Source organism: Tauraco erythrolophus, chromosome W, assembly GCF_009769465.1.
Source record: "Tauraco erythrolophus isolate bTauEry1 chromosome W, bTauEry1.pri, whole genome shotgun sequence".
In the NCBI taxonomy this organism is placed as follows: domain Eukaryota; kingdom Metazoa; phylum Chordata; class Aves; order Musophagiformes; family Musophagidae; genus Tauraco; species Tauraco erythrolophus.
Window position 1 is genome coordinate 8,080,730 of NC_141497.1, and position 25,804 is coordinate 8,106,533.

The window sequence follows — 25,804 nt, forward strand, 5'->3', positions numbered from 1 at the left end:
GGTACTTCGCTTTCTATACTCGAGCTGCAATGGCAGCAACATTACTGAACCTCGAAGGTTGCCCGAAGGAATTTTCTTAATTTGTGGAGACAGGGCATGGAATGGCATTCCAAAACAACCAGAAGGAAGTCCTTGTTATTTAGGCCAGCTAGCCTTATTCCATCCCAATATATCCCTGTTGAGAAAATGGAGTGAAAATCACACCAGGAGAAAAAGAAGCCTACATGATCTAGACTGTAGCAGTGTAGGCAATCCCACATTTTGGAGTGAATTTGGACGAGTAGCTGCCTCCACACTTTTCCCAGGGTTAGCAGCAGCAAAAGCGCTCACCTTAGCAAAACAACTAGGTTGTTGGGCTCGTGACGAGATAACTTAACATCCAGCATTCTAGATGAATTAACGAAAGATGTAGAAAGTGTCAATCATGCAGTATTGCAAACAGAGCAGCGATTGACTATTTGCTTTTAGCCCATGGGCATGGTTGCGAAGAGATCGAAGGAATGTGTTGTATGAATTTAACAGGTCCAGGAGAGTCAGTGCATAGAAAACTTAAACAACTAAAGGACAAACTACATGCCTTGAAAGAGGTAGATGGCATCGATGGATGGTTGACTTCCTGGGGAATAGATGGTTGGTTGAGAGATCTCATCAAAACGTGCTTGGGGCCTCTTTTGTTGTTAGGCTTTCTTTTGCTTTTTGGACCATGCTTAATGCATGTGTGACCCAACGCTTGTCAGCCATAGCGCACGCCGTTTTTGAAAAAAAAGGGGGAGATGTTGGAGCCAAAGTGTTAACAGTAAGAAATGTATATCAGCGAATATAAAAGAGCACTGTCCTTGAGATAAGAAGGTAGGATGAAACTATGAAAAACAAGATGCTGAGCAAAACATACTAACCGCAAAAATGTTGAACATTGTAACAAACGTAGAAATCTCTATCCAATCACAGTGTATATCATACTCGTGCTTGTCGCGTGAACAGTAGTGCTAGACCAATTAACTTGCTAAGTACAGCGCATGAAGGCATGTACAGAAACCGAGCTATGCTATAAAAAGAGCAGTGTCACAGAATAAAGCTGAAGCCTTTTTACTCATCATATTGATGTGTCTTGCTTCCCCGTCTTCGGCCGCGACACCCTGTCCATTATCTTTGGGCAGTCTTGGCTCACTGGGGAAGTTCCGCTGGACTGGAGGCTGGCGGATGTTACCCCCATTTACAAAAAGGGCGGAAGGAGGATCCGGGGAACTACAGGCCTGTCAGTCTGACCTCGATGACGGGCAAAGTCATGGAACAGGTTATCTTGAGTGCTGTTAATGAGCACATACATGTTATACGGTGATCAGGCCCAGTCAACATGGTGTTCCAGTTTTAGCTGGGACAGTGTTAGCTCTTCCTTTTTTTAACAGCTAGAAGAGCTCCGTGCTTTGGTTTTACTCAGAGGCTCGCTCTGAGAAGAATGCTGATAGCAAGTTGATGTTTGTGGTTGGATGTGAAACTCCAAGGACTTTCAGTGTGCCGGAGTGCAGAAGCATGGCGGGATAAGGGGGGAGCATAGCTGGGACAAGGGGGACACAATTCCCCTTGTGATTTGTGGCGAACTTAAGATTGAGGGCCAAACTGGCCAATTAGTATTCCATATCATGCAGCGTCATGACCAGTATAAAAGTGAGGGGCAGCCGGGAAGAAGGGCTTTTGCGCTTTGGCTTTTGCGCTTTGGCTTTTGCCGCTTTTGTTCTTTTGCGCTTGCTGTGTTTTTTGCTCTATTGCTTTTCTTTCTTTTTTTTCTTTCCTCTCTCTCTCCCAGTACTCCCACTCTCGGAGTACTATCTCTCCCTCTCTGCCCCTCTCTATTTCGGGGCCTCGCGTTCGTCCGGGATTGCAGTTTCGGGACGAGACGGGCTTCGCATATGAGGGGGTGGTGAGCACCTACATTGTATTAATCATCTGTATTAAATCACTCTTATCTCAACCCACAGGTTTCACGTTTATCCTTTAATTCTCTCCCTCATTCCTGGGGGTGGGGGAGGGGGAGTGACCGGCTGTGTGTGGGGGGGGCGGTTCAACCTAACCCACGACACATGGGTTTATGAAAGGCAGGTCTTGCCAATCAAACCTGATCACCTTCTATGATGGGGTGACCCGCCTGGTTGATGAGGGAAGGGCTGTGGATGTAGTTTTCCTTGACCTCAGTAAAGCCTTTGATACAGTTTTCTCATAGTGTTCTGGTTGAGAAACTGATAACTGCTGGCCTGGATAGGCACACCCTCCTTTGGGTTAAAAACTGGCTGGATGGCCGGGCCCAATGAATGGCGGCAAATGGGGCTAAATCCGGCTGGAGGCCGGTCACCAGTGGGGTTCCCCAGGGCTCAGTGCTGGGTCCAGTTCTGTTTAACATCTTTATCAATGACCTGGATGAGGGGATTGAATGTACCCTCAGTAAGTTTGCGGACGACACCAAGCTGGGAGGCTGTGTCGATCTGCTCGAGGATAGGGAGGCCATTTAGAGGGATTTGAACAGACTGGATCATTGGGCTGAGGCCAATGGCATGAGCTTTAATAAGGCCAAGTGCAGAGTCCTTCACTTGGGGTGTAAAAACCCCAAGCATCGCTACAGGCTCGGGGAAGAGTGGCTGGAGAGCTGCCTGGTGGAGAAGGACCTGGGGATGCTGGTTGACTACCAGCTTGATATGAGCCAGCAGTGTGCCCAGGTGGCCAAAAAGGCCAATGGGATACTGGCGTGTATCAAGAATAGTGTGACCAGCAGGAATAGGGAAGTGATCCTGCCCCTGTACTCGGCACTGGTGAGGCCGCACCTGGAATATTGTGTCCAGTTTTGGGCCCCTCGCTTTAAGAGAGATATTGAGCTCCTGGAGCGGGTCCGGAGAAGGGCGACTAAACTGGTCAAGGGGCCTGGAAAATAAAACTTATGGGGAGCAGCTGAGGGAGTTGGGGCTGTTTAGCCCTGGAGAAGAGGAGGCTGAGGGGAGACCTGATTACAGCCTACAAATACTTGAGAAGGGATGGTGGGGGTGTTACCGAAAATCCAGAATAAGAAACTTATCAACACCAATGGGATGTAGATAAGCAGACACTTCTTTATGCGGCGCCGGGTGCACGGGGGATATCTCCTCCTAGCGTGCACACCTTGCACCAAAATTAAACTTCTTATATAGAGCTTACACATGCATAAACAAATTATTTCTCGAAAATCATTAGCATATTTTTCCCCTATTTCCGATTCTGCGCAATAAAAGTTAGAATCATCTGGAAATGAGTCTGGGGTATAATATGGGTAGGTGGTCTATGAGTCGGTGGTCGCAATCTCCCCCTGCCGGAATTACATTTTGCTTAAGTTCACAGTTTCTGGTAATTACCTCATGGTTTCTTGGCAAGTACCCATAACTCGTTAAGGCTGGCCTCTTCATTCTCATTAACCCAAACCGTGATAGCTACATGCATTCTTCTAGTTCTATGTAAGTATCATAAATCAATTGGTAGGTCAACTTGTACTTGTTATCTAATTTCTACATGATTCTAACTTATCCCTTTGGTCTTGGTACAGGATTATACAAAGACTTTAACAGCAGCATCTGGTTACTGTACGAGCATACTTTTCATTGAAATATTTCTTATAGCTTTATATTATTAAAATGAATTGCAAACTATATTAATTACAAACTATTGATTAAATTCTAATTACTAAAATTCTAAGTATCAGTAACATTTCCCCCCTTTGAAAGTGTTGAAAACTATTTCAATACTTTCACCACTTTTATCTTTACTGCTTAGCACTTATTCATTACCATTTTCAAAGCTAAGATTCGTTTCAGCATAATTTGGTGGTGAACTTTAGTCTGGTGGAATAGTAGGTAACTCTCTCATGATTCTGCGACTGATTGCAATTCTATTAGCAAACTGTTTCTTCAAACAAGTATATAACAGCATGATCATCAGGAAGACAATTAGCAATAGAAACAGAGTTTTAATCAAAGATTGGATCCAAGAGCTTAGATTCCAGCCCAGCCCTTTGAAAATTTTTCCTATCCAGTCTTCCTACATGTCTTCTCGGATTGATTCTTTTTCAATTTTTCCTAGCAAATCCTTTAATTAATCCTATATTAAATTTTCCTCAGGTGTGTGTTTGGGAATTTCAATCACTTGTTCTGTTTCTAATTGTCTTTGTTTCCTACTCACCAAGTCAGCCCACGGTTTCACCATACTACCTTCCAGCATAAGATCCAAAGAACGATTACAAACAGATATGAGAAATCAGACATGTTTCAAAGTCAGTTTCAAAGTCTCTGGGTCATGATTCACAATTTTCCAGGATGTTGGTGCTTTCTTCACTCGAGTGTAATGTATCCATGCTGTAGATTCTGCAATCTTGACTGCTGTGAAGGTTGTCAACAGTATTTGGAAAGGTCCTTTCCAGCGCTCCTGCAGAGGTTCAGAAGTCCACGTTTTCACGTAGACATAATCTCCTGGTTGGAAATCATGCACTGGAGTGTCTAAAGATAAAGGTCGATTCCAAATCGCAGCACTCCGAATTGCAGCCAAGGTTTTCCCTAGAGAAAGCAAATAGTTATATACATCTTGTTTTCCTTTTACATGCATATCTGGATTTGGTTCCGGGGACTCATAAGGTTTTCCGTACAACAATTCATAAGGACTGATAGAGGTTCCACTCTTTGGCTGTACTCTGATTCAAAGTAATGCCAAAGGTAATGCTTGCGGCCATTTTAAATTGTTTCTTGACAAATTTTACTTATTTGTCTCTTTAGAGTCTGATTCATTCTTTCTACCTTTCCACTGGATTGTGGCCTCCAGGATGCATGTAAGTCCCAGGCAATGCCCAGTACTTTGCTAACGCTTTGGACTACTTCAGCAACAAAGTGTGGACCTCTGTCAGATGAAATCCCAATTGGAACTCCAAATCTTGGAATTATTTCTTGTAGTAACCATTTTACTACTTCTTTTGCTTGTGTGGTACGACAGGGAAGGGCTTCAGGCCATCCTGTAAAAGTATCAACCCCCACCAGGACGTACCGGTACCCATTCTGTCTAGGTAATTCTGAGAAATTTACTTGCCAATAATCTCCAGGTCCTGTACTAGATTTTAACTTACCCATTTGGGCTCTTTTCTTGATTACTGGATTATTTTTCAAACATATTTCACATTTTGCAGTTATCAATTTAGCTAATCCTAACATTTTAACTGATACTACCTGTTTCTGTAAAGAAGTTACCAAGCTTCTACTCCCCAGTGACATTCTTGATGCTTTGTTTGAATTATTTCTCTCATCAAAATAGGTGGAATTACTACTTGTCAACTAGGGGTTACCCACCATCCAGCTAAGTTTTTCTTAGCGTTTAATAATTGGCCTAACTTATCATCTTCCTTTGAATATTTTGGCTTTTCCCTAGGAAGGGCTACTGTTTTGGAGGGAATTAATGCCATTTGGAACGCTTGTTTCTTTGCTACTTTCTTTGCTGTTCTGTCAGCTAAATTATTTCCAACAATTTCTTTTGTGTTTCCAATTTGGTGTGCTTTACAGTGCATGATTGCTACTTGTTCTGGTTTCTGAACTGCTTGCAGCAATTGTAAAATTTAATTCTGATGCTTAATGTTTGATCCTTGAGAGGACAATAATCCTCTTTCTTTCCACAGAACTCCGTGGACATGCACTACTCCAAAGGCATACTTGGAGTCGGTCCAATGTTCACTTTCTTCCTTTCACTTAATTCTAGGGCTCGAATCAAAGCAATAAGTTCTGCTTTTTGGGCGGATGTGGTGCTGGTCAATGCTCTGGCTTCTATAACTGTGGTGTCTGTTGTTACCGCATATCCAGTGTATCGGACCCTTGCTCCATAAAGCTGCTGCCATCTGTATACATTCCAGTCTGGTCGCTCCAGTGTACATCCTTCAAATCTTCATGACTGGAATAAACACACTCGATAGTAGCCAAACAATCATGTTCCAGTTGTCCTTCTTCCTGTGTGGAGTTTAAAAACACTGCAGGATTTACCAGGTTAGTTGTTCTTAGAATCACATCATCCTGTTCGGTTAGTACCACTTGGTATTTTATCATCCGGCTTGGGGATAACCAATGACCCCCCTTTTGTTCTAAAACAGTTATCACCATGTGTGGGACATAGACCGTTATTGTCCTTCCAAAGTCAATTTGCGAGCTTCCTGTATCAGCAGCACTGTTGCTGCCACCGCTCGCAGGCAACTTGGACATCCTTTACTCACTGTGTCCAGTTGTTTGGAGAAGTATCCAACAGGTCATTTCCAGCTGCCCATCTTCTGGGTCAACACTCCCAATGCTAGGTGTTGCCTCTCATGGACAAACAACTGAAAGTCCTTAGTCAAGTCTGGAAGTCCTAAAGCAGGTGCTGACATCAAACCACATTTTAATTCGATAAAAGCTTTTGTTGATCTGGTCCCCACACAAAAGGAGAAATCTTTTGGGCTTCATACAAAGGGTTTAGCAATCAGCCCGTAATTCATGATCCAAAGGCGACACCACCCAGCCATTCCTAAGAATGCTCTGAGTTCATGAATATTTTCTGGTGTCCCAGTTTAGCTGGGACAGAGTTTTTTTTAACAGCCAGAAGAGCTCCCTGTTTTGGTTTCACTCAGAGGCTCACTCTGAGAAGAATGTTGATAGCAAGCTGATGTTTGTGGTTGGAAGTGAAACTCCAAGGACTTTTCAGTGTGCGGAGTACAGAAACACGGCAGGATAAGGGGGGAGCATAGCTGGGACAAGGGGGACACGATTCCCCTTGTCATTTGTGTGGAACTTAAGACTGAGGGCCAAACTGGCCAATTAGTATTCCATATCATGCAGCGTCATGCCCAGTATAAAAGCGAGGGTCAGCCGGGAAGAAGGGCTTTTGCGCTTTGGCTCTTTTGCACTTTTGCTCTTTTGCGCTTGCTGCGCTGTTGCTCTGCTGTTTTTTTTTCCTTTCTCTCTCTCTCTCTTCTCTCTCTCTCTGCCCCTCTCTATTTCGGGGCCTCGCGTTCGTCCGGGATTTGCAGTTTTCGGGACGAGACGGGCTTCGCATACGAGGGGTGGTGAGCACCTACATTGTATTAAATCATCTGTATTAAATCACTCTTATCTCACCCACGGGTTTCACGTTTACCCTTTAATTCTCTCCCTCATTCCTGGGGTGTGGGAGGGGGAGTGACCGGCTGGTGTGGGGCGGTTCAACATAACCCACGACATCTGGTTCAGGTATATTGCAAATAGCTTCTTTTCGACTTTTTCCCAATTGTCGCTGTCCTTTAGAAATTTCAAAGCCCAGATATATTACAGTCTGGCAAGCTATTTGGGCCTTTTTTCCTGGATACCTTGTACCCATTAGTCCCAGAAAGTTCAAAAGAATCTATTGTTACCTGGATACAAGTTGACTTCCTCCTCTGTAGCAATCAGTATATCATCCACATATTGTAGCAGTAGATGTCCAGGCCTTGGTTTCTCTTGTTTCCGTATCTCAAGTTCTCTTGCCAACTGATTTCCAAAGATTGTCGGACTGTTTTAAATCCTTGGGGTAGCCTTGTCCATGTTAATTGCATCTTTCGTCCAGTCTGTGGATTCTCCCACTCAAAAGCAAACAGTTTTCTATTTTCTTTTTCCAAGGGTATACAAAAGAAAGCATCTTTTAGATCAAGCACTGTAAACCACTGATAGGTCTCTTTTAACGAGGTTAGTAGTGTATACGGGTTTGCTACTACTGGGTAAATATCTTTGACTATTTGATTCACTGCTCTTAAATCCTGTACCAGCCGGTATTCTCCGGACGGTTTTCTGACTGGCAAGATAGGAGTATTGTATTCAGATTCACATTCCTCTAAAATCTTGTACTTCAAGAACTTGTCAATTAATTTCTTCAATTCTTGTCTGATTTCTGGTTTAATTGGATATTGTTTCAATTTAACTGGTTTTGCCCCTTCTTTTAATTCTACTTTAACAGGCTCTGCCAGTTTTGATTTGCCAGGGATATCTGTTTCCCATACTGTGGGAATCACAGCAAAATCTACATCCGAAGGAATTTCTTGTCCTTCGGTTGTTTCCTGAATCATCAGAATTTCACCTGTTTTTGATTCTGGTATTTTTAAGAGAATCTCTCCTTCTTCAAAACTAATCTGAGCATTTAATTTAGACAATAATCTCTTCCTAATAAGGGTACTGGACATTCAGGTACATACAAAAATTCATGGGTAATTATCTTTTTCCCAAATTTTAAATCCAGGGGGTTTTAGGAATGGTCTGCTTTCCTCTTTCCCTGTTGGCCCCTATAATATTTGCTGGTTTTGTTCCAATTTTTCCTTTACAGGTGTTTAATACTGAAAATGTTGCTCCAGTGTCCACTAAAAATTTAACTTCTTTTTCTCCCAGCTTAATTACAACCAGAGGCTCAGCTGGTTCCCCTCCGGTCCCCTTCAGTCATCTAGCATCATTATTTTAGCCATTTCTTGCTGAGCATTTCCCTTTCTAGGGCAGTCTCTTTTCCAATGTCCCTCTTCCTTGCACAAAGCACACTAATTCATTCCTAGGGAGTGTTAAAATTCCTGCCACCACCGTTCACAAATCCTCCTTTTCCACCGAATCCTGAACCTCTTTCTCTGGCCTTGTCCTCTATTCACTGTTCCTGTCATGACTGCTAGCAGCCTATTTTCCCGAGACTTTCTTTCCTCCTGTTCTCTATTGTTATACACCTTCCAGGCTCCTTCCATCATCTTATTCAAACTCCTAGAGTCTTCTCCCTCTAATTTCTGAAGTTTTCTTCCTTATGTCTGGTGCTGATTGTCCCATAAAAATCAAAGCCAATTGTATTTGTGCTGCCTCAGTTTCTATCTTAAATCAGTATATTTCTGGCAGCTTCCTTCAGTCTTTCCAGAAACACTGAGGGAGATTAATTTTTGTCCTGCCTTACTTCATATAATTTAGACCAATTCAAAGATTTAGGCATGGCATGTTTAATTCCGTATAAAATCCATTTCTGATACCGACTCAGTCTCTGTCTGTGCTCCGCATTATTTGGATCCCACTGCGGATCCCCAGATGGAAAATTCTGTTCTAAAGTTCCAGTCATATTTTCATTCAGAACTGCCACTTCAGCCTGTGCTCTACCTGCTTTCAACACCATTTGCTTTTCTGTATAATCCAATAAATTATCTAAAACCACCTGCAAATCACTCCATTCTGGGTCCTGCGTTCTAATTATAGTATCCACCACTCTTCCTACCCTTTCAGGATCCTCTCTATAAAGTCCGGCTGCCTGTTTCCAAGCCATCAAATCGGTAACTGAAAAAAGGCACCTTTACATACACCGGCCCATCGTTGCCAACTCCCTGCCGCAGGGGAGCTATTGTGTGTGTCTGCTGCCGAGTTCTCCGAGAAACAGGAGTATGAATTACAACCTCAGAGGGACCCTCCTCGGCATCCTCAATGCCGCTGCTTTCTGGTTCTTGCATCTGTTCCTGATATTCTCGACCCCAATTTCTTCTCTCCTAGGAGGAGATGTATCTAATTCTGGTCACTCATCAGCTTCAGGAATAATCCTCTTTTTCAAACAATCCTTTCCAATATCACATGTTGTACAACACTTTTTCTCCTTTTATTCCCTGTAGCAACAGCTAATCAGACCATTTCCATCAATCAGTCTGCGCTCCTTCTGCCAATCTTTTCTTTGCCTTAAATAGAAAACAAATCTACATAAGGTATTTCATCCCATTTCTCTTCCCTTCTACAAAAACAGCATTAACTGAAAAATAGTGTTATAATTCAAAGTACCATTCACAGGCCATACTTCTTGATCTTCTAATGTGTATAACGGCCACCACTGATTACAATATTGAATCATTTTGTTCTTTTGCAAATCATCTCCTATATCTCCCCAATGTGCTAACAAACATCCTAACGGAGAAGTTTTCGGGATTTTGTCATTTGTAGCCAAATTACTCGCACTTTTACTTTTAAAGAAACGAGTTAACTTAGATGCCATGATATAATTGTTTTACAGTACAATATACAATCACTCAAATCTGTCGCTTTGTTCTTCTCCGACTGCACCCCTCGCGGAATAGCAGGACCACGGATCCGAACTCTGCACTTGCTTTGTGTTCAGTTGCACGTCTCTTTCTCACAGTCACACTCGCACAGTTCTGCAATTATTACTTTGAATACAAGTATGTAACACAATAAACACAAAACTCAGCGCCTCAGTACCCAGTCAAGACATACAATTCCACAATATAGCACACAAGAAAACTTCTAACTTACGTTAGAGGCACAACTTATAGAACACTATAGCTAGCATATAGGTTCCAAGTCTCCGCTATGTCCAACCCTGCAATAGCTTTCGCTTATGGCTTACGGGCAGACGCCCAGGCTTCCACTCCACGAGGATCCTCTGCCCAACCCTGCGCAACTTTCACCGCGACTGACAGGCAGGCTACAGCGAGGGGACTCGAACCCACTCGCAGTGGGGACTCGAACCCACTTTCCAGAGGCTGGACTCGAACCCCCTCTATGTGGTGGGACTCGAACCCACTCACAACAGTGGGACTCGAATCCACTTTCCAGAGGCGGGACTCGAACCCCCTCTATGTGGTGGGACTCAAACCCACTCACAACGGTGGGACTCAAACCCACTCGTTTAAAACAAAGAAGTGTCTTACCCAAAATCCAGGGGACGTCGCGAAGAACCTTACGGATCGGGGATCGATGGGTGTCCCCGAGAAATCCTCAGTGCCGGCTGGAACCGATCAGGTCCCCGACTCCTCCGGTCTCCTTCAGCGAGGTCCCATCTGGGGTCGCCAAAACTGTTACCGAAAATCCGGAATAAGAAACTTATCAACACCAATGGGATGTAGATAAGCAGACACTTCTTTATTGCGGCGCCGGGTGCATGGGGGATATCTTCTCCTAGCGTGCACACCTTGCACCAAAATTAAACTTCTTATATAGAGCTTACACATGCATAAACAAATTATTTCTCGAAAATCATTAGCATATTTTTCCCCTATTTCCGATTCTGCGCATAAAAGTTAGAATCATCTGGAAATGAGTCTGGGGTATAATATGGGTAGGTGGTCTATGAGTCGGTGGTCGCAATCTCCCCCTGCCGGAATTACATTTTGCTTAAGTTCACAGTTTCTGTAATTACCCTCATGGTTTCTTGGCAAGTACCCATAACTCGTTAAGGCTGGCCTTCTTCATTCTCATTAACCCAAACCGTGATAGCTACATGCATTCTTCTAGTTCTATGTAAGTATCATAAATCAATTGGTAGGTCAACTTGTACTTGTTATCTAATTTCTACATGATTCTAACTTATCCCTTTGGTCTTGGTACAGGATTATACAAAGACTTTCATAGCAGCATCTGGTTACTGTACGAGCATACTTTTCATTGAATATTTCTTATAGCTTTATATTATTAAAATCAATTGCAAACTATATTAATTACAAACTATTGATTAAATTCTAATTACTAAAATTCTAAGTATCAGTAACAGGGGGGTGGGGGAAGGGCTCTTTACATTAGTGATGGGTGTAGGACAAGAGGAAATGGGTATAAGCTTAGTCAGGGGACATTCAGGTTGGATGTTAGAAAGTATTTCTTCTCTGAAAGGGTTGTCAGCCACTGGAATAGGCTGCCCAGGGAGGTGGTTGAGTCCCCATCCCTGGATGTGTTTAGAAAAGGGTGGATGACTACGTAAGGATATGGTTTAATGGAGATTAGGATGGTTGGACTGGATGATCTATAAGGTGTTTTCCAACCTAGAATCTATGAATCTATGAAAACAGGGAGCTGTGTACATGCTTGGACTGCTGCATAAAACTTAAGAATGCAGAAATAAACTATTCCATTGTTGATTGGAGCATGGGAAGGGGCTCTGTATGGCTATAATATGGTAAAGTGAAAATAACTTCTCATGAGACCCAGGAGAGAGATCCAGGGAGATCTTCTAGCAACCTTCCAGTACTTAAAGGGGGCCTACAAGAAAGCTGGAGAGGGGCTTTTTACAAGGGCGTATAGTGATAAGGCAAGGGGCAATGCCTTTAAACTGAAAGAGGGTAGATTTTGATTACATATAAGGAAGAAATTTTTACAATGAGGATGGTGAGGCACTGGAACAGATTGCCCAGAGAAGTTGTGGCTGCCCCCTTCCTGGAAGTGTTCAAGGCCAGGTTGGATGAGGCTTGAGCAACCTGATCTAGTGGGAGGTAATCCCTGCCCATGGCAGGGGGGTTGGAACTAGATTATCTTTAAGGTCCCTTCCAATCCAAAACCATTTTATGATTCTACGTTCTATGATTCTATAATACCACCTAGCTCCCACTTTGCACAAACTTGTAGTAAAGAAATACTTTGACCCTGTGTGTATTGGCTTGCATACTGGGTAAAGATCCAACTTTTTGGACAACAGTGTGCTATTTGTTCCTTTAGGGAAGCAATTACAAGAGAATATTGTCCTTTTGAAAAATGCCATTTCCAAGCTTTGTGTGATTTTTGAGGAAGGTGTGACTCAAATACATCCCGAGGCCCCAGAAACCAGCTGCTAACATAGATAAACTCCACACTTTTTGTTGGAAGTCGATCCTGTGTTGTGAGAGGGGGGCTGACTCATCAGTTCTGAACACGCAGGGTTGGCAACGCGGTCCGAAATCCGAATGCCTTTAACCCGTGGCAGCCGAGCTGGCCTCCTCGACGATGGCAGCTCTCGCGGACATCCTGCTTAGCCCACACCTGCGGGCGATAGCGATGCGGGGCGGGATGGGGCGGCCCGAGCACCCCGAGCTCCCCCCCTTGTGGGCCGCGCTCCTTCCCCGCCCGGTGACAGGCGGCGCTAGGCTCCTCGGCGCGCCGAGGTTGCTATGGCGACTGGCGGTGCGAGGCCTCGAAGGGGCGCTGTTAGCCGCTCTGGGTCGCGACCATCGTGGCGGTGCGTGTGGGGGTGAAACTGAAAGTGAAGGGTTTGGGCCGTGGCGCAGCGGGACTGAGTCGCTGGCTCCTTCCCATGAGTGTTTTGAGCTACCCTGGCCCGAGCATGTTGGATAGTTTCGACCGAGCTCCAGATGCTGGCCGAGGAGGTCCCGCTTCCGTCAGCGGCGCGGGTGTGTTGGAGAGCAGCAGCGGGGCCTGTCTCGAGGGCAGCAGTTTCCACAGCTCAGGCTCGGCCGAGAAGCAGCGCAAAACGGGTGGCCTCTTCCTGCAGCAAGAACCGTTGCGGCCTCTGAAGACAGCGCCGCTGGGCATCAGAAACGCAGGTACTGGCCGCCGTGCAGCGGCCCCCTCCCCCGCCCTTCCGGAGGCCCTCGGTGCCGAAGGTGTCGAGGAGCGGCCCACTAAAGCTCGCCGCGCTCCCTTCTTTTGCGCGCACCCGCCCTAATCCTGCTTCGCTTGCCGTTCCGACACCCCATCCCATTCCCTTCGGCGTCTTGTTGAGAGTGGAGCCCTGGGGCTTCCCCTCCACCTCCTTCCGGCCTGGCCACGAGGACGCGTCCTTTCTCCCACCCCCTGCACCTAGGGGCTGAGAGGCTACCGTGGCCTGAGGGTCAGCGCTCCACGCATTCCCGGGCACCCTACCTGGCTCCTCTCGACACCGCATGGAGATGAGCTGCGTAAAGGACCTGGCAATTGCACTTTTCCTTAGATAGGTACCGGTCCATAACCCAGAAACATGACTGCTCAATAAAGGTGTGGTATTGCATTGCAGTCTGCTTGCAACACCTCTCTGTCTGTCCCTCCCTTTTGTGCCCATACATCTGTTTGTGTATGTTTTATCCATTTGTAATCTGATTGTAGATGGTCTCAGTCTTCCCCTTATTGAAGAACTCTAACTCTGGTCTAAAGGTTTGCCAAAAGAACCCAACCCAACAGTAACATAAAGCGTTGTTTTGTTGGTTAGCTTTTTCAGGTAGATATCAGATTCTGTTTTAAATAAATGTAGGAGCTAATCTGTAAAGATAGATTTGGAAATTGTGGTTTAAAAAAATGCTATTTGATTGGATTTTTTTTTTCGCAAATGGTGAATGAGAACAATGATAGTTAAGTGTCTTTCAGGATTATGTTAAAAATTAGTGTCTTCCATTTATCGACCTTCAAAGTCTTGCCTTTGCATCTGAAATCTATGAAAAACCCACAAAACCAGCAAGCATATCATAAGATTTATTAGTTTCTTGGGTTAACTCTCTTAGAAAACATGTTTTCATGAAGGAGGAGAGAGCTCTTTTCCTTTTTTTTTTTGTCACCTTCACTTGAACATTGTGTTAACTTTCTGTCGTGTAGAAAGGCATCTAGAGTTTACGAAAGTGAAAACTTCATCCATATTTAAGAAAATATATTTAAAGTACATTTGAAAGTCTATTTATAGTATAAGTAAAAGTATATTTAAAGTCCAAAAAATGATGTATTTTGTGTGTACTCTGTGTGAATACATACTAATTTAGCAATTTCTAAGAGAAACTTTTAACAAAAACTTTTCAGAACACCTGCAACAGGCAAGAATTCTATCTGGATCACAAGATAAAGTTTCAGTTCCTGATTCTGAACTGGAAATGGCTGAACCTCAGGTGGCTGTGGCTTCTGTGGTAAGGTCAAAGTTGTCTGTTAAAGCACCTGAGTTTTATCCATCAGGATACAACCAGAACTTCAATCAGAGCTTCACAGTGAGTGTTTATCTTCTCTTCTTAGGATATGCCAATTTACTTATATTCAAATTAACAATGTTTTCTTGAGATTTTGTGTATCAGATACTCGAATGCTGCATTTGCTGAAGAGATTCAAAAAATTTGGATGATAACCTCCAGAGACACAGTCAGAATATTAAGTGATAACGAGTGATTATGCTGTGTGGGGGATATTTTACTAAAGCTTGCTGCAGATAACCACATTCCTTGTTGATTACACCAAGTTTTGATTACACCCAACATCACAGTAAGCTGTCCTTTTTGGCGACTGCCTCTGTTGTAGTTAAATATGCACTGCATGTTAAGTAAAAGCTTAACCGCACCTATACTCAGATTTCACAGGTTTTTGAAGCAAGTGTGGGAGAAAGCTTGAACTTGAGCTTTTCTAAGCACAGGCTTTAACCTTTCCTAAATTTACTGTGCCATGGGTATGATTGACTATGACTACCTAACTTTATGTACTATTATGTCTTTTAATTCCTCCAGTGATACTTTATCACCAAAGGGAAAAAAAGTAGGGTTGGACTCATTCCTAGCAGTTAACCTACCCACATACCTAATATGAAATAGATTTTCAGCCAGACTAAGGGTAATCTCAGATCAGTATTGTATATTAATACACATAATAGAAAGTTGATAGTTCTTATGTCTACTCCCCTTGACTTCCATAGTATTGCTACAGTAATTCTACTCCAGGGAAGATCTATGTGAATTCTTAGAACGTCCTTTGTTATGCTAGCAGACAAACTCTGGTACTATATATAATAGGTGGGAACTGTTCATTTTAGAAATAAAATCAAGTGATAAAAACAATTATACTGAAACAAATAGATTTTTATTAACTTAAAGAAAAATACTTGAACTGAATGCTCAACATGGTGGTTTGGTGTTTTGAAGTTTTTTTCCTCATCAGTAAAATCAATGTTATCTGGATGTTACCAGCTTTTCCAGCTTACTGAATAAAATCAATCCTGAATAATACAAGCCCATAGCCAATATACAACTGTGAACAAATGCCAGTGCAAACATACTTCAATGAAAAGATAATCTAGTGGAAAAAAAAATATTACTTTGTCCAAGTACATGTTACATGTTTTCTATAAAGAAAAAATGCTGTTTGGAATGGTATGTGTGCGCATGCATATAATGACAAAGTTTTGAGGCCAGCAATGTTGCTTTCAGCTGTTTTGCAAAAACACACAAGCATGTGGGAGTTCCTGGTTCCTATGTTGTAGGAATATGCCATGAATATAAGTGACTCATCTATTAATGAAAATAATTCTTAAAAGGCTAACAAAACCTAGAACGTTTATTTGGAAGTATGTTGCAGGGACCCTAGTCTAATCAGAGCATACTAGGCATAGAATAGTGATATTTGAGACTTGTTAGTCCTTTGCTACTACAAAGTTTGGGATTTTTTTTTTTAACTTTAATGACTGAATTAATTTCATAAACTGAGTCCGCCTATAATAAAAATAAGGAATTCAGCACACTTTACTATTACACAGATTTTCACCATGAGTCTTAAATTTGAATCAAAACAAAGTTCTGAGAAACTTCTGGTTTCCTGACTTAGAATTAATACTTCTTAGCTATCATCTACAATGTTCCCTGGAATTTTTAGATTATAGAATCATAGAATGGTTTGGGTTGGAAGGGACCTTAAAGATCATCTAGTTCCAACCTCCCTGCCATGAGCAGGGACACCTTCCACTAGATCAGGTTGCTCAAAGCCTCATCCAACCTGGCCTTGAACACCTCCAGGATGGGGCAATCCACAACTTCTCTGGGCAACCTGTTCCAGTGCCTCACCACCCTCTGAGTGAAAAATTTCTTCCTTATATCTATCTAAATCTACCCTCTTTCTGTTTAAAGCCATTGCCTCTTGTCCTATCACTACATGCTTGTAAAAAGCCCCTCTCCAGCTTTCTCGTAGGCCCCCTTTAAGTACTGGAAGGCTGCTAGAAGGTCTCCCTGGAGCCTTCTCTTCTCCAGGCTGAACAGCCCCAACTCTCTCAGCCTGTCTTCATAGCAGAGGTGCTCCAGCCCTTGGATCATCTTCGTGGCCCTCCTCTGGACCCACTCCAGCAGCTCCATGTCCTTCTTGTGTTGGGGACTCCAGAACTGAATGCAGTATTCCAGGTGGGGTCTCACAAGAGCAGAGTAGAGGGGCAGGATCACCTCCCTCAACCTGCTGGCCACGCTTCTTTTGATGCAGCCCAGGATATGGTTGGCTTTCTGGGCTGCCAGCACACATTGCCGGCTCATGTTGAGCTTCTCATCCACCAGCACCCCAAGTCCTTTTCCTCAGGGCTGCTCTCAATCCATTCTCTGCCCAGCCTGTACTTGTGCTTGGGATTGCCCCGACCCACGTGCAGGACCTTGCCCTTGGCCTTGTTGAACTTCATGAGGTTCTCACAGGCCCACCTCTCCAGCCTGTCAAGGTCCTTCTCGATGGCATCCCTTCCCTCCAGTGTGTCAACCACACCGTGCACTTTGGTGTCATCAGCAAATTTGCTGAGGGTGCATTAAAGTCCAATGTCCATGTCGCTGACAAAGATGTTAAAACAGCACAGGCCTCAATACTGATCCCTGAGGAACACCACTCGTCACTGGCCTCCACTTGGACATCGAGCCATTGACCGCAACTCTTTGAGTGAAACCATCCAGCCAATTCCTTATCCACCGAGTGGTCCATCTGTCAAATCCATGTCTTTCCAATTTAGAGACAAGGATGTTATGCAGGACAGTGTCAAATGCTTTGGAGAAGTCCAGGTGGATGATGTCAGTTGCTCTTCCCTTATCCATCATGCTGTAACCCCGTTGTAGAAGTCCACCAAATGTCAGGCACGATTTGCCCTTAGTGAAGCCATGTTGGCTGTCACCAATCACCTCCTTTTTCCCATGTGCCTTACCATAGTTTGCCAGGAGGATCTGCTTCATGATCTTTCCAGGTATAGGAGTGAGACTGACTGGCCTGTAGTTCCCTGGGTCATCCTTTTTTCCATTTTTTAAAATGGAAGCTATGTTTTCCCTTTTTCCATTTGTTGGGAACTTCACCGGACTGCCATGACTTCTCAAATATGCTATATAGTGGCTTAGCAACTTCATCTGCCAGTTCCCTCAGGACCCGCAGATGCACCTCATCAGGTCCCATGGACTTGTCCACCTTCAGGTTCTTTAGATGGTCTCGAACCTGATCTTCTCCTACAGTGCGCAGTTCTTCGTTCTCCCAGTCCCTGCCTTTGCCTTCTGTGACTTGGGCTGTGCAGCTGGAGCTCTTGCCAGTGAAGAATGAGGCAAAAAGTCATTGAGTACCTCAGCCTTCTCCATACCCTGGTATCCAGATCCCCCGTTTCCTTCAGGAGAGGGCCCATGTTTTCCCTAGTCCTTTTATCACTGACATACCTATTGAACCTTTTCTTGTCCCTTGATGTCCCTGGCCAGATTTAATTCTATCAGGGCTTTATCTTTCCTAACCTATTCCTTGGCTGCTCGGACAATTTCTCTGTATTGCTTCCAGGCTACCTGTCCTTGCTTCCATCCTCTTTAGGCTTCTTTTTTTGTGTCCCGCGTTGGTCCAGGACCTCCTTCTTCATCCATGCAGGCCTCCTGGTGTTTCTCCTTGACTTCCTCTTTGTTGGGATTCATCGCTCCTGAGCTTGGAGGAGGTGACCCTTGAATATTAACCAGCTTTCTTGGGCCCCTCTTCCCTCCAGCTTTTATCCTGTGGCACTCAGCCAAGCAGATCCCTGAAGAGGCCAAAGTCTGCTCTCCTGAAGTCCAGGGTAGTGAGCTTGCTGAGCACCCTCCTTGCCATCTGAAGGATCTTGAACTCCACCAATTTATGGTCACTGCAGCCAAGGCTGCCCTTGAGCTTCACATTCCTCACCAACCCCTTCTTTGTTGGTGAGAACAAGGTCCAGCATAGCACCATGACAGCACCTCTCCTCGTTGGTTCCTCTGTCACTTGGAGAAGGAAGTTATCATCAATGCATTCTAGGAACCTCCTGGGTTGCTTCTGCCCTGCTGTGTTGTCCCTCCAACAGATATCAGGGTGGTTGAAGTCCCCCATGAGGACCAGGGCTCTTGAACGTGAGGCTGCTCCTATCTGTCTATAGGGGGCCTCATCCACTCCATCTTCCTGGTCAGGTAGCCTGTAGCAGACCCCTACTGCTATGTCCCCTGTCCCTGCTCTCCCTTTAATCCTGACCCATAAACTTAGGAGCATTTAAGTTGGGCCCCCGATGAAGCTGACTTACTTGTAGAATAATTTAGGTTGGTGTCCTGGTTTTAGCTGGGACAGTTAGCTCTTCTTTTTAGCAGCTAGAAGAGCTCCATGTTTTGGTTTTACTCAGAGGCTCGCTCTGAGAAGAATGTTGATAGCAAGCTGATGTTTGTGGTTGGAAGTGAGACTCCAAGGACTTTTCAGTGTGCCGTGTTCTGGCTGGAGTGCAGAAGCACGGTGGGATAAGGGGGGAGCATAGCCGGGACAAGGGGGGCCACGATTCCCCTTGTGATTTGTGGTGGAACTTGACTGAGGGCCAAACTGGCCATTAGTATTCCATATCATGCAGCGTCATGCCCAGTATAAAAGCGAGGGTCAGCCGGAAAGAAGGGCTTTTTGCGCTTTGACCTCTTTCACCGCTTTTGCTCCTTTGCGCTTCTGCGCTTTTGCTCTATTGCTTTTTTTTTTTCCCCTCTTTCTTCCAGTACTCCCACTCTCAGAGTACTGTCTCTCTCTCTCTCTCTCTGTTTCGGGGCCTCGCGTTCATCCGGGATTGCAGCTTCGGGATGAGATGGGATTGGATAAGAGGGGGAGGTGAGCATCTACACTGTGTATTACTTATCTGTATTAAATTGTTCTTATCTCAACCCACAGGTTTCCCGTTTCTCCTTTAGTTCTCTCCCTCATTCCTGGGGTGGGGGAGGGTGAGTGAGCGACTGTGTAGGGTTTGGTTGCCAGAGCAGCCTAACCCATGACAGTTGGGTAGGACCTCTCAAGTTCAATCCCCTCTTGGTCCAATCCCCAACTCAAGGCAAAACCAATTTGGATCAGGTTGTTGAAGACTTTATCCTTATGAGTAGTAACAGTTTGCAATCCTTTCCTTAAACCCTTTTTTTTTTTCCTGTTTCTGATGGGCCACATTAAGTAACTCTGTCTTCAGTATTATTTACTGGGCAAATATTCTACTTAATTAAACTCTGTAAGAAATCTTTCTCGTTTTTCTTCTGTTATATTGATGTGTCTTTTGTTAGCTTAAGTTGTATATCCTTACAACATGGGTCTTTGAAAAATTTTGGAAAATCTGCATTTTTTTCCCCACACATTCTTCACAGGTCATGAAACTAATGTTAGTACTTGATTTTCAGCAATGTGTATCTGTCCTTCTCCACAGTGCGTATCCAGGGCTTTTATCTTTCACAGATCCATGTTGTTTCACAGTAGAGGAGAGACTGAGGCATTTTGAAGACAGAAAGTAAAGGATATCCCCTCATTAAGAGAGGGATGGTGGGGAGAGGGAGAATATAATTATAAACCTTATCAATGTATTTATGTCCACTAAGTATAGAAAAAGTGATTTATCATTTTTATATCAATTTTTCATTACAGTAGATATATTTTAAATATTTGTAATGTTAAATAATAGATCAGTTGAGAATTCTGATATCCTGTATGTTACACTTATGTCTTGAATCACTAATTATAAGTCGTTTTTTTAGCAGTCCTTCTTCAGGTTCCTGCTTGCACCTCTGAGATCTCATATGAGATACTTTTCACATTCTTTTGTATAGTGTGACAAAGTGAATTATTTGTAGTGTTATTACTCGTTACATCACAAAGTATGTTTCTTCCTATGTTATTCCTCTCACTAGCATTGTAATCATCCAGAACAACATGGACTTCAGAGACTGTTACATACATTCATTTTTGAATGGACAAAATTAGCAGCCTTCTGTTCCATCAGCAGGAGCATAAGCATTGATAAAATGGTATCATTTGTCCAAGCAACCAGAGATCAGGTTAGGAAAGCTAAAGCCCTGATAGAATGAAATCTGGCCAGGGACATCAAGGGCAAAAAGAAAAACTTCTATAGGTATGTCAGTGATAAAAAGAGGTCTAGGGAAAATATAGGCCCTCTCCGGAAGGAAACGGGAGACCTGGCTACCCGGGATATGGAGAAGGCTGAGGTTCTCAATGACTTCTTTGCCTCAGTCTTCACTGGCAAGTGATAGGACAAGGGGAAATGGCTTTAAACTGAAAGAGGGGAGATTTCGATTAGATCTAAGGAAGAAATTTTTCACTCAGAGAGTGGTGAGGCACTGGACCAGGTTGCCCAGAGAAGTTGTGGCTGCCCCATCCCTGAAAGTGTTCAAGGCCAGGTTGGATGAGGCTTTGGGCAACCTGGTGTAGTGGAGGATTTCCCTGCCCATGGCAGGGGGATTGGAACTAGATGATCTTTGAGGTCCCTTCCAACCCTGTCCATTCTATGATTCTATGGTATTGTTCTAGCTCCTCCTTTCTTTTGGGAGCTGGTGTGTTTACTGTCTGTTTTTTAACCTCTGTAACTGCAAATTAATGCAATACCGTTTTAATAGTTTGTCCTGTTTTCAGCTGGGACAGAGTTAGCTCTTCTTTTTAGCAGCTAGAAGAGCTCTGTGTTTTGGTTTTAGTCTGAGACTTGCTCTGAGAAGAACGCTGACAGCGCACTTATGTTTATAGTTGGCACTGAGGCCTCAAGGACTTTTCAGCTGCCGTGTTCTTGCCAGTGTGCAGGAGCACAACAGGATAGGGGGGAGCATAGCCGGGATGGGGGGTCCACGACTCTCCTTATGATTTGTACTTAGACTTAGGATTGAGGGCCAAACTGGCCAATTGGTATTCCATATCATGCAGTGTCATGCCCAGTATAAAAATGAGGGTCAGCCAGAAAGAAGGGTCTTTGCTCTTCTGGGACTCTCACTTTCAGACTCTCAGAGTGCTCCCTCTGTCTTGCTCTCTATTTTCGGGCCTCTTGCTCATCCAGGATTGTGGTATCGGGATTTATCTGTTTTGGGTTCCTTAGTCTGGGACAAGATGGGCCTTGGTCAAGGGGTGGTGAGCAATTACGCCGTACATCACTCGTTTGTATATATTTATCATTGTACATATATGTATATATTCATATATTAGTAGTAGTAGTATTAAATTTTTCTTATCTCAACCCACGGGTCTCTCTTCCTTTTCTCCTTTAATTCCCTTCTCATCCCCAGTGGGTGGGGGAGGGTGAGCGAGCGGCTGTGTGGAGTTTAGTTGTCGGAGTGGCCTAAACCATGACACAGTTTCATTTCATGCCTTGTAGTCTTTTATCCATTGTCAAGAGATGCAAATTTGCTGACTTTAAAAGATCAGTTTTCCTAGCTGTATTTTATACATGGGAATGGTACACTGTATTGTATTTCTGTAATTTCTCCCTCTCCTGCATGTTTCAGAGTACTTTTGTGCTCTATGTAAGCTCTAAATATTTTCTTTCCAATTTTCAATTATTTTTCCTTCTACAGTTCATATATCTGCAGCACAGTTTATGTACACATCAGGAAAGGGTGTTGAGCCTCAGTTTGGTAGTTTTTTTCTTAACAGATGTGCTTACTTGATAGTTTGTTAATTAATCTTACACCCAACTTGGCAAACTGATTTCTTTTTAATCTATCTTTTTATGTGTTTTGCTGGGAGATCCTAATCCCTATAAGAACATGTTACCCAGTTCTTAGGATGATAGGACTACTGGAGCTTTCTGATGCATTGAGATCTGTGCTCTCTAAAAATGTTTAAGTGAACCATTTAATTAAGATCACTATCACGTATGCAGAGCATCAGGAGTTACTCAAAACTAAGGGCTATATGGTTACTTCTGGAGATAGTAAGTGTAACAACTTTATTTTAGGTTCCTTTTAAATAGCTGGCATATTCTTTCACTGCTATAGAATTCTTCCTTCGAAGATGGATATGATGGCTATCTGACTTTGGCAGAATATGTACAAGACTTCCTAAATCACCTCACGGAACAACCATGTTGTTTTGAAACTGAAATAGAGCAGTTTGCTGAAACACTGAATGGCTGGGTCACTGCAGATGAAACTTTGCAAGAACTTGTTGAACTCGTATATCAGCAGGTAGCCTGTGTATTCTGTCTTATAACATGGATGTTATGCCTCTGTTACCTAGTGTCCAAGATATGCATATTAGTATTATTTGTTATATCATTGTACCTACATAATATTTTAATGGTTTGACTTTTTCTTTGTAGACTGAAACGTATAGGGAAAGATTTTTCTCAGTAAACTGAAATGATAGCTCAATAGTGGGATACTTGACTGGTTGATAAATTTCCCCAATTTGTTCTGTTTCCCTTGCTGTGTATTTGAAACTCCCAGGTCACATACTAGAGTTGAAATTACAGCAGTTAATTAAAGGAATTATATTTGAAATGCTGGATTTATATAGTAGAGACTGAAGAAACTCTTAAGCAATGTCAGTTGTACATTTTTATTCTGTCCTACAAAAAAATTCTTCATAATACTTAAATATTTTTCATTCCTTGGTATTTAAAAAAAATATTTATACCTACTGTACACATCACCCTTTGGGAAATGCTCTTTTACTGACTTTGTTCTTCATTTGGAATTATACCTATTTCAGAACAGCATGATTGGAAAAAAGGAAAGCTAGTCTGCTGGTAACTAGGTCCAGTCCCATTGATGGACATGAAAATAAGGACAGAGACCTTGAACTGAATTCTCTACTAATTGAGGGAGCCATTGGAAAGAACAGCTTAATCTATGTTGCTAAGCAAATGAGCTGCTGCTCTGGGCTTGCTGCAGAGAATGAAGTCACGCTTGTGCTTGCTATTTATTACATCGTGTGTCTCACTTTCCTGAGTTGCTTTCAAATTCTACCTTGAAGAATGTAAAATTTATTCACCTTTTAAGTGCACATACTTGCAGATTTTTTTTACTATGAAATAATCTGGGGTATGTAGAAGCTGCATGACTGGTTGGTCATTGTACAGAACTGTAGAGTCTTAAGTTTCTTATTATAATTGATTGATACACATTTAATTCAGAACAGTTTAGTTAGACGTTAAGATTACCTGTGCTGTGTTTGGCAGCATCATTTTCCCATCCTTTATTTGGACACATGGAGAATAGTTAATAAAAGATGAAAATATTCCATGTAACTTTATTGGGAAAAAAAGAGGAATTTATCCTACTTATAATATTATATAACATATTATATATGTTAAATAAATTGACTCTCATTTAATATAAGTCTTTTAATGTTGCCTCTTCTTCTCTCCTCCTATTTAAAAAAATTCCAATGTTAGGGTTGTCTGTGCCTTCCTTAACTGAGAAGCATTGAGTGTTATCAGTCTGAAATATAAGTTTTATGTGAAAAGTAAAACTTAGCTCAGTGCAAAATGCTGTCCTACTATCCAAAAGCATATGATTTTAGCTTTGTTCTCTATCAGGCTCTGATAGTGTTTAAGTGTCAGTCAACTATGCTCATTCTTCTTCTATCTTGAACTTCTGCTCAAGTATTTGTTTCCTCATCCTGTTTTTTCACAAAACTTGAATTAAAATTACTGAAGGGTGTTTATAAGCATTTGCTTCAGTGATGTTTGAGCAGATTTACAGATGCTAGGTTTGTGAAGGAAAAAGGCTAACATGAAAGAAACCCAAGTCCTGTACAGTCTTCCCTTCATCTGGATATCAGGTATCTTAGCCTGTCTATAAGTATTAATAATCTACTTCCCTCTGTTCTTCCTAATCCATTTATGTCTTGACAGAGTGAAGTGCCAGTTCTCTTGTTTTCCAAAAGCTGAACACTCTGACTTCATGGCTTAAGAATCTTGACTGTTGTCTAGTTAATACAGTGGATTGTTGCTGTTACAGCAACTAAAACTTCTCAAGATATGTATTGGTAGACTAGCCTTCGTGCTTAGATTGTGACTTCCTTTGAGTCGGAGATAAAATGGGATTACCAAGCAAGAATAATTCAGGAAAGACATTATTGCACTATAATGATTGATTATTAAGATGATGTGAAGTGGTTTTATTTGGTCTCTGTGTGCTATGCCAGGTCATAATACCCAAAATTGAGTTGTTTCAGTATTCGATGCAGCCACAAATACAGACTAACTAATTGGGAAGATAATTGTTTAAAAAAATTGAGGATGAGGATTGAAGAAGTTGTGGGTTTTGGTTGTGTGATGGTTTTGTTTTGGTGGTTTTTTTTTGTTTATTTTGTGGTGTTTTTTGGTTGTTTTTGTTTTGAAAGAGAAATGTAATTTAAGTGATGTATCTTGCCTTATAAAAAGGGGGACATCTTTTCTAGTCCAAGCAACTGATTGAACCAAAGCACCAAAAAGCTCATTAGCTATTTCACATGCCTCTTACTGGAAACTAAAGTCGATTTGACTATCTTAATTACTTAAATTTGTTTTATCTTTCAAAGATACCTCAGTTCTTTCCAGCAGTGTTATGCACATAGTACAGTTACATTGAGTGCATGTTTTCCTCTGCCTGTAGAAGATAACTAGCTATAATGCATTGACATGCTAATGGCAAGATACTTTTTTCAAACGCATTAGAAGCAGAAGCATGCAAGTACATCTATAGTGCTGATAGATGATCAAGATGCAAAAGGAATGTTCAAAGATGATAAAGCCAAAGGAGAAGTTTGATGAATTCTTAGTATCCCTGTTTTTTTTTTTGGCAGAGCTGATCGAGTTACTTAGACCAGAGCCTCTTTTCACTGAAGCTGTATCTAAGAAATAATCTCAAATTCAAGTCTTGTTAGAAGAGAGTTCAAAACAAATGAACAGTAATACATTGCCAAAATAAGAGGATATTCTGCTTCAAGTTCTAGGAGAGGTTGAATATAGACACTAATGAATTCCCAATTACTTTTTTCCACCTCTTGGACTTTTCAAGTATCAGATTTAAAGCAAAATATTTTTCAGACAGTGTATAACTTATGTTGTGGAATTTTGTTGCCACCACCTGTTTTTAGATGATAAAAGTATAAATGTTCAACAGTAACAGGATTGTTTTTTT

At 42.6% G+C, this 25,804-nt stretch overlaps 1 protein-coding gene across 3 annotated transcripts in view; it reads left to right on the forward strand.

Annotated features, from left to right (window-relative positions):
- The first annotated feature begins 12,978 nt into the window (after positions 1–12,978).
- LOC104369869 (polyadenylate-binding protein-interacting protein 1) overlaps positions 12,979–25,804 on the forward strand; it is a 30,638-nt gene continuing 17,812 nt past the window's right edge. For 2 of the 3 annotated variants that reach the window (XM_086630181.1, XM_086630182.1), the window contains exons 1-3: positions 12,979–13,285; positions 14,505–14,686; positions 22,673–22,861. In XM_086630181.1, coding sequence (XP_086486307.1) covers positions 13,036–13,285; positions 14,505–14,686; positions 22,673–22,861 — 621 coding nt within the window. In that variant the 5' untranslated portion in view covers positions 12,979–13,035. The remainder of the gene's footprint in view (positions 13,286–14,504; positions 14,687–22,672; positions 22,862–25,804) is intronic. The other variant, XM_086630183.1, reaches the window with a different exon arrangement.